The sequence below is a fragment of the Gymnoscopelus microlampas genome (assembly GCF_963454915.1).
Source record: "Gymnoscopelus microlampas genome assembly, chromosome: 11".
Lineage (NCBI taxonomy): Eukaryota > Metazoa > Chordata > Actinopteri > Myctophiformes > Myctophidae > Gymnoscopelus > Gymnoscopelus microlampas.
Window position 1 is genome coordinate 9,266,436 of NC_139948.1, and position 10,399 is coordinate 9,276,834.

Sequence of the window (10,399 nt, forward strand, 5' to 3'; positions counted from 1 at the left end):
TCTGCAAGGCTAAACCTAAATCAGCCTCCGGTCTTCCCTCAACATGTTCATTAGAGGAGTGCTCGTGTTGAAATGCCACAGAGTCGGCCCACTAGTGCATTCTGCGTCCGACTTGTTATCGTCTGGAAAAGGTTCCTGAAAGCGCAATTACGAGTATCTCTTCCGTACTCTCGCCTTCTTTTCCAAACTGACAAACGTATTAGAGCTAATTGAATCCTGCCCTCTCGACAGCTGTCTGAAATAATGAACCCCTCTGTTCTCTGGCACTTTCTCTCGCCGGGGCGGTCAGGCCTCCCGCACTGCGGTGCACATCAAGCAGCCTTATCAGAGCGCTATCTGAGGCTCCGGCAATTATTGATCAGAGTGAGTGCCCCAGCCTGCATGTTTAGGCCACTCAGAGATGTGGCATTATCCAGACAAAAGCCATGCTTTCAGGGTCCGACGAAAACAGCCCAGGTGGTGCTTTTAGATAATTCTCTGCCAAACATCCAGGGTGCAGAAAGGAACTTTTTTGTTTGTTTGTTTACCATCTCAATGTAATCCGTTACAGATTACTTACATGTCAAAATCAGTAATGCAAATTAAAAGAAATACATGTTTCAAGATGCATGCAGAAAACATATAAGCCTACTTTTAAACGTATTTTAATATAATGTCATAAAGATATTATTATATTGGGATAAAAAAACCCTGTAAAAAACACCTCCACCACCGCCTCTAGGCCAGCATATATGCGTTCTATTGAATCCATCACTTGCCTGCCAATAACGCATAAATGCGTTTTTAGGGGAGAATAAAATAAAATGCAAAGACACAACTTGGCGCAACGTTTCATCGAGCAGCGCGAACGAGGTGACACAAACAAAGCGTTCCGTCGCCTCGGTATCTTCACTCCAGTTGGAAAATCCCAAGTGAGGCGACGTTCGCCTCACGTTTACTAACGCTGACCAGGGCGAACAAGGTGGAGCGAAGTGACCATAGATATTTTATCTTGCGGCGAGAACGCACCTTTAGGGGCTGTGTCCGCCGAGGCGTTTTCCCCCTGAGCATGTGTTTTGAATGGTTTTCAATGGGATATTTTAGACTGTGCTACAATAAGGGGGGATTCGGCCGTTACAACATCTGACATAAGGTCACCTAAACAGTTTCATAATGCCAGATGGCATTGTGAGTTCTTATGGATACAGGTACAAAATATCCACTTAGTTACTTTATATTGTCGCTGTCGGGTAGAAACCTTGTATGTCTAAAACCATTTGTTTTGAAGAAGTGGAGAAAAAAAAAGATCTAGAAAAAGTGCTCCTCGGAGCACAGGTCTCCGCCAGGTCAGGTACGTTATTCTGGCCTCCTGGTGGCGCTATAATAGGCCAATGTGAAAAGGGTGCCATTTATTCTTAGGTCTTTCACGGCAATCAGACAATGCATTCATGATTTGAGGCATTTTGTTCCAAAAATGTGTTTTGCTAAATTAGACCTGCTGGTGGCGCTATAACAGGCCAATGTGAAAAGGGTGGCATTTCTTCCTCGGCCTAGTGGGAATGTGTGTGTGAAATTTCACGGAAATCGCACGCTGCATGCATAGTTTGAGGCATTTTGTTCAAAACGGACCAATCCTGCAAACTTTGGAAGTCAACCATAGGCAATCAGGATGGAATATTGGAAATCGGACAGATCCGTGTTGATCACATTACTATAGAGATACTGTGTACCGATTTGCATGATATTTGGATAAAATCTGTAGGAGTAATGTAAAAAAATGTGTTTTGCACAAATTGGCCTCCTGGTGGCGCTATAACAGGCCCATGTGAAAAAATTGGGGCAGAGGTTCTGAATTGGCATCCAGGGAGTGTGTGTGCACAGTTTCGGAGCGAACGGACCAACGGTGCCGGAGATTAGCTGGTAACACACAGACAGGACACACACACGGACACACGGACGGACGGAAGGACGGACGGAGGGTAAAACATACTCTCTCGCCATGCCTTTCGGCCTGGCGGAGACAATTACCTGTGATCCAATGGATGGTAATTCTGTTAGATTTAAAGATCATTTTGACCCAGCCATTACTGCAGGTAAGAAAGCTTAGTCATACGAGTGTTAAAGGATGACCAATAGTAGTATTCATTCAATAATAACTAGAAATAGTGCTCCTCGGAGCACAAGTCTCCACCAGGTCAGGTAGGTAATTATGGCCTCCTGGTGGCGCTATAATAGGCCAATGTGAAAAGGGTGCCATTTCTTCTTATGCCTTTCACAGCAATCGGACACTGCATTCATGATTTGAGGCATTTTGTTCCAAAAATGTGGTTTGCTAAATTAGACCTGCTGGTGGCGCTATAACAGGCCAATGTGAAAAGGGGGGCATTTCTTCCTCGGCCTAGTGGGAATATGCGTACAAAAGTTCACGGAAATTGCACACTGCGTTCATGATTTGAGGAACTTTGTTCAAAACTGACCTATCCTGCAAACTTTGGAAGCCAATGTTAGGCAAGTAGGATGGAATATGAAATATCGGACACATCCATCTTGATCACACTTTTTATTTTTAGGAGGCCGATTTTTGCAACACTTTTCTTTTTTATATTACTCATAATTTTATTTTCCAAACATCATGCAAATCGGTACACATTATCTCTACAGTCAAGTGATCAAGATGGTTCCGTCCGTCTTTTTCTCAAGGAATTACAATGGGTGCGGACGGGAGGTCGTTTTTTTTGTCATGGATCCACTTAATTCTGTCCTCTCCTTCTTTCAAGCTCCCTGAATCATTCCAAAGTTGCGTTAGAGCGCCCCACGCGGAAAAATAAATAAATAAATCTCTTCACGGAGATTCCCGGTTTTGGCACTCAACGCGACTATTTACAAAACCGGGAATTCCCAGTTTTGGCACCCAATTGTGTTAACATATATTTTTTTATGTTTTTCTTTTGTTTGTTGCTGGTGGTAGTCTGCCAGAGTGCCAGCTCCCACCTGATGTTGTGTGGAAGTTCTGACCGCTCCAGACGGTACTGGATAACTGCTAGCTTACATAACGTCTTAAGACTAGGACGTAGGTCTAAGGTGTACATCAGGTCAGACTCCTTGGCATCAGCAGCTTCCACTGCAATATCTATTTGATTAGGTATGTATCCGTATCCTCCGAAGAGGATGATACGATCTCCCACCATGCAACAGCACATTGCAGACATCCATGAACACGGGCCTATCCCCTTGGGCTCAACCTTCTTCCAGGAGAAGGTCTCTGGGTTGAATTTCCACAAATCATTGAAGGTCTGGTTGTTGTTGACTCCACCAAATATGTACAGATCTCCACTGTAGGCAAAGGCTGAATGAACCCAGCGTCCTTCTGGAAGAGGCTGTGCAGAAGGCATGCTCAGCCAGCAGTTGGTCTCTGTCTCAAACACTCTGATGTTGTTGTAATAGAACCAACCGTTTAACCAACCTTTGCCCCCAAATACAAACATCTTTGTCCCAATGATGGTGGCAGAATGATATGATGAAGCAGTGCCTTTGGTGTCAATTAAAGACCAGACCATTGTGGCGGTGTCCAACTTGAAGAGGTCATTATAGTACTTCGTCCTTATTATAGTACTCCGTCCTCCAAAGATATACATGACCTTCCCCAAGACACAGGCAGAGTGGCCACTCCTCGCTTCAGGAACAGTCCCAGAAACCTGGGGCTTTAACCATCTGTGGGTGTCGACATCAAATGCATAAAGAACATTGCAGTACTCCCCTTGGTTGGTCAACCCACCCCAGACGTACATGGTATCTTCTCTCATCACAGCTGTGTGCCATACGCGCATGGAGGGTACTTCGAGGGGACGTTTTCCTGTTCCGGTTCTTACTGGGGGCAATGTCATCCAGCGTGAGGACCTCGATCCGATCCCTGTTGTTGTACTTCTGGTCATTATCAGACCATCCAAAGCAGTACACCTTGTACCCCACTGTAAAAGCAGTAAGACATTCTCTCTTTGGCGCGCCTTTCAGACGCGCCGACCAGCGAAACATGTGAAACACCAGCAGAATGAAATTACAATTAAACAATTAACAATCAAACACGTCTTCTGTAAAGGATTGGAGTATAATAGTGTCCGCCATCACTTAGATTAGACAGCGGCACAAATGTCACTGAAAGCTTGGCCGATCTGTGAAGACGATGGGGTGGGTTTACCAATCAGGGAAGCTGATGTCTGTTGATCTCCTTAAAGGGCAACTTTGCCGATTTCTCACCCAGATCCTATTCGAAATGACGTTTAGGACACAAGAAACACAATTCAGTTTTTTTGTGTGTTTAATCTTTGTTTTTAGATATTTAAGTTATTGGAAAGTCAATGTTGTCATGTGACACCGGTCTCACTTTCTTTCCAGACTACATGACTGCAGGTGACTACAGGTGTGTAGTTTTAATTAGGGATGTTCAATATTTACATTTTTACCGATATCCTATGTACGGATATTGTCCAACTCCTAATTTCCCATACCGATATCAACCGATACCGATATTTGCGGGCTTTTTCACCAAAGGTCAACTAATTGATTGGAATATGATTAAGGATTACTGTGATTATGGTAAGCTCACATTTCATATCACACACACCATACAGTAAGAAAGGTTTATTTTCATATATATTTTTTTTAACCGATACAGATATTTTCCGATATTACATTTTTATGCTAATATCGCCTAGTTTTAATCAAACCCAACCCTCATAGCACAAAGATCTACCCCCGCGGGTGTCCGAGATGGTATGTAGTTGGTATTTAATGACCGTGGTCATAAAGGCTTAGAACAGGGTCAGGCTATCTCTAATACAGACATTTCTCTGCAATGTTCATTAACCACAACAACATCATGTTGGATTAGCTGACAAAGATGTGAACATGTCTGGGTTATCACAGAGGTGCAACATGGATGGAATGACAAGAAAATATCCTTCACTACGAGGTCCACTATTCTATCATGATGTGCTATATCCATCCCTTTGTACATTACAGCAATTCAAGATGTGTGACAATGTGTCAGTTCTGCTCTGTGGCGTGGTGCACGCAATGAGGAACCTGAGTGGTGGGGAGCCAGATTGAAAGAGAGTCTGGTGGGGAGGACTTGTAGTTTGCCTTTACTGTGAAAGTGGTCACAAACACACACTTGTGCACACAAACGTCAACGCCAACAGGCACGCACGCACGCTCGCGCGCACGCACGTGCGCGCACACACACACACACACACACACACACACACACACACACACACACACACACACACACACACACACACACACACACACACACACACACACGATGGCTAGTATCTTTCAGATACACTGCAGTGTAAGAATATTGCGGCGATAACCTCAACCGTGATTTATCACATAACTGTGGTTATAACTGCAATAATTGTCCCAAACCCATATGTGGCCGAATATGGACATGGACAGAGCAGCGGGTAAATAATAATTTAGAATCTCAATGTTCCTGACCCTAAGATTCCCATTTCTAGCCGATCTGTCAGTGCAAAAAAAAAAAAAAGAATTGCCCTCTGTGATATGGGTCTGTCCCCGCTCCGTTGTGAATCCATTTCCTGCTCCCGAAGTCTGGGGTGACCAATCAAGGCCCAGTATTCAAATATGGGAGACTCTAATTGGTAGTTGTTTGTAGGTCTAACCAATTGCATCCACAGCCATTCTTTTGATCCCGCCCCTTGTGAAAAAAAAGTGCTCATAGAAGCACCAGACTCATATCCACGCAGTGCTATAGTCTGGCCACGCGAGGCTATCCCATTTCCAGATAGGTGTATATCAATGTTAGAGTTTTTCGGGTAGGTCTCTCACAATGGGTTGGGCGGGTGGAGTTTATAAAAGACCTGACCTGCACATGACGACAGCAGTGGTTCTTAACCCATTAAGACCTGGACCGCATCTGTGTCACTTTTTCATTTGAGCTAAAAAGCATTATTTTACACTTTGGCTATTCAAAAATAGCAGATATACAAGCTCATAGTGCGGCACCGAGTGATTTTGAAAAATCTTAAAAATGTGTGCAAATCTTTGAATATATATATTTTTTTACAGCGAACATTTTTAACTCTACTCTTTGCTTCTGGGGGTCCCTGGAACAAAACAAAACATTTTGAGATGGGGGTTGGGGCCAAATACATATCATTTTTAGGGTCCTTGACATGAAAAGGTTTGAGAACCACTGTATATATAGAAACATTATGTTTTTTTCAAAAAACTGTTGAGATTTAGAAGACATTTGTAGAATTGTCATTGTTTCTCTTCAGGTCATCCACAGCAATGATTCTCAAACTTTTTTCTTTTTGAGGACAGCCAGTGTCCTCATTTTGATCTTTTAAAAAAAAAAATCTCTGGGACCCCATTCTGCGCTGTACAATCCTCAGTTTTAATTTAACTCAGAGTGTATGAATGGGCATGTCATAATAGTTGAACATTAGACGGTACACCTAGATCAAACATAGCCTGCCCATGGTGCAGAACTGCCCAGTTCTGTAAAAGCTTCTTCCCCATCCCATTATACTCCTTAATGTATTACTCTTTGTCAGTTTTCACATTTAATAGTATTTCTGAGTTACATGCATGAGCCGGATGCAACATCATTTCATTAGGCTATGCACTTGTCCCGATTGACAATAACGTTAAACTTGAACCTTGATTTTTTTTTTAAAGGTGATTTTGTGCTGTTGGTACTGTAGTCATGGTTAACAGTTCCCATCTGATGTCATGTGGGAGTTCTGACTGCTCCAGATCATACTGAATAACTGCTAGCTTGCATAACGTCTTAAGACTAGGACTTACGTCCAAGAAGTACAGAAGGTAATCAGCTTCTTCTTCAACATCCACTGGAACGGATGTGAATCTGAATCCTCCAAAGAGGAGGACACGATCTCCCACCATGCAACAGCACATACTAGTCATCCATGAACATGGGCCTTTCCCCTTGGGTTCAACCCTCTTCCAGGAGAAGGTCACTGGGTTGAATTTCCACAGATCATTGAAGGTGCGGTCCAGATTACAGTTGTCACCACCAAATATGTACAGCTCTCCATTGTAGGAAAAATATGAATGATTCAAGCGTCCTTCTGGAAGAACCTGTGCAGAAGGCGTGCTCAGCCAGCAGTTGGTCTCTGTGTCAAACACTCTGATGTCGTTGTAGTCGTCCTCCTGGTCCCCTAGGCCCCCAAATACAAACATCTTTGTCCCGATGATGGTGGCAGAGTGACCCCATGAAGCAGGGCCTCTGGTGATAATTAAAGACCAGACCGTTGTGGTCGTGTCCAACTTGAAGATGTCATTATAGGGTCCAGTCTGCTCGTTGTATCCTCCAAAAATATACATGACCTTCGCCAAGACACAGGCTGAGTGGCCACTCCTCGCTTCAGGAACAGTCCCGGAAACCATAGGCTTTAACCATCTGTGGGTGTCAACATCAAATGCATAAAGCACATTACAGTACTCATTTTTGTAAGTGCAGCACCCACCCCAGATGTATATGGTATCTTCTACCAGCACAGCTGTGTGCCGTATTCGGTTGGAGGGTACTTCAAGGGGGCGTTCTCCTCTTCCAGTTATTACTAGGGGCAATGTCCTCCAGCTTGAAGACACTGTGTTGAAGATATGCACCAAAATCTGATCCATATTGTAATGCTCCTTGTATAATCCAAAACAGTACACCTTGTATCCAACTGTACAGTATCCTACTGTAATAGCAGTATGACTTGTAGGAAGTATTCCCCCTTTCAGACGCACCGACCAGCGTAACATGTCAGACACAAAAAGTAATTAAAAGAATTATGAAATTATGAAAGACGTCGTGGTATGTAAAGGACTGGAATATTATGGCACCCTCTGCAACTTATATCAGACAGCGGCACAACTGTCACTTAAAGCTTGGCCAATCTGTGAAGACGATGGGTTGGGGTTGGCCTATCAGGGATGCTGATGTCTGTTCTCAACCATATGTACATTGCCGTGAACGCTGAACGGGAACGTTATTTTCTCCACGACGGGTACGCTGGCATGTCATCTTGACTTACACAAATAGATTGATTAGCGACATTACAATTTGTGCATTGTGTGCATGCTGCGTGCAAATGATTTCTCAATAAAGCATCATCAGTTCATTAGAACACTTTTTCTTCATAATAACGAACAGTCAAAGGGTATTGCACTAAAATGACCACTTCAGACCAACCCTTCATAATGTGGCTCAGCTGACCTGCTGAGGCAATAAATCGAAATACTGTCGGCTGCTACTCACAGGTTATACTGCAAGTGGTGGTGGCCGGCTGGCCGCCGTCCGTGCATCATGTGGTTGGGACACCGGGACAGTTTTGGAAAAGTATATAAGAAGTCTCAGCACCAACAACCTCACAGCCACAACCACCCCCAGGCCCTGAAGTGACTGGATCCCCTGCTTCCCCTATAGCTACGCCAGTGCCTCATGAAAATACTGTATATGAATCATAATTTCATTCACCTGTGTGATTCCCATAGCTAATGTTCCTCCACTCGCACCTGAATGTCCTTAGGGAGACAATCTTGCGCTGCTACGTTCTCTATCCAACACAAGATGACGGTGCATTACTGGTTTTAAACTCAAACAGTACATTCAAATATCTATCTGAAAATCAATTCAGTACTGTACGTAAAGACACAAACAGCTGCGCTGCTCTGAGCTGTGTGTGTAGAGCGCTTCATCCCGAGGGTGATTGGTTGAGGCAAAACAAGCCTCCGTTTCTGAGCTAAGCTTAGCAAAAAGTTAGTAGTAAAGCCATTTTGTGACGTCTTTAAGTGGTTAAGTATTTTAACAGCAAGTACTCTACTGGCCAATCACAGCGCGTCTTTTCCAGGACTTGTCAGAATCTAGTTGTCCCGCCCCCACCTGCCTCTCATTGGCCTACTGAACGCCCCCTTCTGTGACATACGCGGACATTTCCAGCTGCCCCCCAGAAGCGGAAGTGCGTCCGCCATGCACACGCTTTAGAGCCAGAGGAGGCATCTACCTTTATACATGTCTATGGGTGCACACGCCACAATTGTAAATGAGAATGGAGTAATTGTGTTACAAATGGCTCGGTTTCTAACAAAATTAGGAAGCTCACACAAACATAGAAAATGTAAAGGAGTAGTTCAACCCAAAAACGACTTATTTTCTAATAATTACACACTCCATGAAGCCTTGAATATGGAGATGTATTTATTTTTTGTCGCTAACCCCTAAGCCAATAATTTGATGACCGGGTGGTTGCTCAGTAGGAGTAGTAGTAGGAAAATTCATAAAAATCCTTTGAAAATAGCAGATCTACAAGATCACAATGCGTCCCATTGCGACACACTGTGAGCTGTGAGCTTTCAAATGGCCGAAATGTATATAGGGTGGTTAATGTATGTTTCAAAATCTAAATCTACAAAATAACTAAAGTTTTCAAATAAATGTAGTGGTATAAAAGTAAATTATTTGCCTCTGAAATGTAGTGGAGTAGAAGTAAAAATATAGAAAATTGGAAATACTCAAGAAAAGTAAAAAACTACGTCAAAATTGTACTTAAGTACAGTACTTGAGTGTATGTACTTAGTTACTTTTTAGCACTGGTTTTGAGTAGCCAATTATTTGTATAACTTTGTATAATTTGCCACTGCTATACCCTACTGGACACAGCGCCTCCGTCCAACTCCTCTCATGGTGTAGAGGGAAACATTAGTGGACCAAGTACAGACCTCTGAAGCTCTTCAGTCAAAATGCATTTGATTTATTTACTTATTTGCCCTTTTTTTTTTGGTCATTGCAGGTAGACATCTCTGTAAAGGGAAAGCGGGACGGAATGAAGCAATCATCAAGTGTAAAGTACATGTCTGCAAACATGGCACTGAACTTCTAAAAAAGTAATTTATTCAGCAGACAGGGAGCCGAAACAAGATTGATGTTCATATTTCATCCATCAATGGTTTTCATAATTCAGCATGGTACACTGGCGAGCCGGCGCTATAGTCAGAGCTTGTCAAGCTGTAGCGAGCCGATTTCGGAATAGCCGGCTTACTGATAATCAAAATCTTACCGTCAGAGTGACACAATATGGTAGCGACTGGGAGGGCGGCAAGTGGTGTGAAGTAACTAAGTACATTTACTCAAGTACTGTACTTAAGTAGACTTTTGAGAAATTTTGACTTTACTGGAGTATTTCCCATTTTCAGTACTTTTACTTCATTACTCCACTACTGTACATCTCTGAAGCAAATATTGTACTTTTACTCCGATCTACAAACTTTTACTCCGATCTACAAGCTCACAACGCGTCGCCTCGCGACGCGTTGTGAGCTTGTAGATCTGCTATTTTCAAACATTTTAGTACTTTTACTTTTGGTACTTTAAGTACATTTT

General features: G+C 43.1%; 1 protein-coding gene across 1 annotated transcript; it reads right to left on the bottom strand.

Annotated features, from left to right (window-relative positions):
• Nucleotides 1-4,177: 4,177 nt before the first annotated feature.
• On the bottom strand, nt 4,178-7,656 carry LOC311054549 (kelch domain-containing protein 3-like; the record flags this gene model as incomplete). The annotated part of the gene is made up of 2 exons (XM_084070560.1): nt 4,178-4,240; nt 6,709-7,656. The coding sequence occupies 2 exons, from the start codon at nt 7,654-7,656 to the stop codon at nt 4,178-4,180; spliced, it is 1,011 nt and encodes a 336-aa protein (XP_083926686.1).
• Between the last annotated feature and the right edge of the window lie 2,743 nt (nt 7,657-10,399).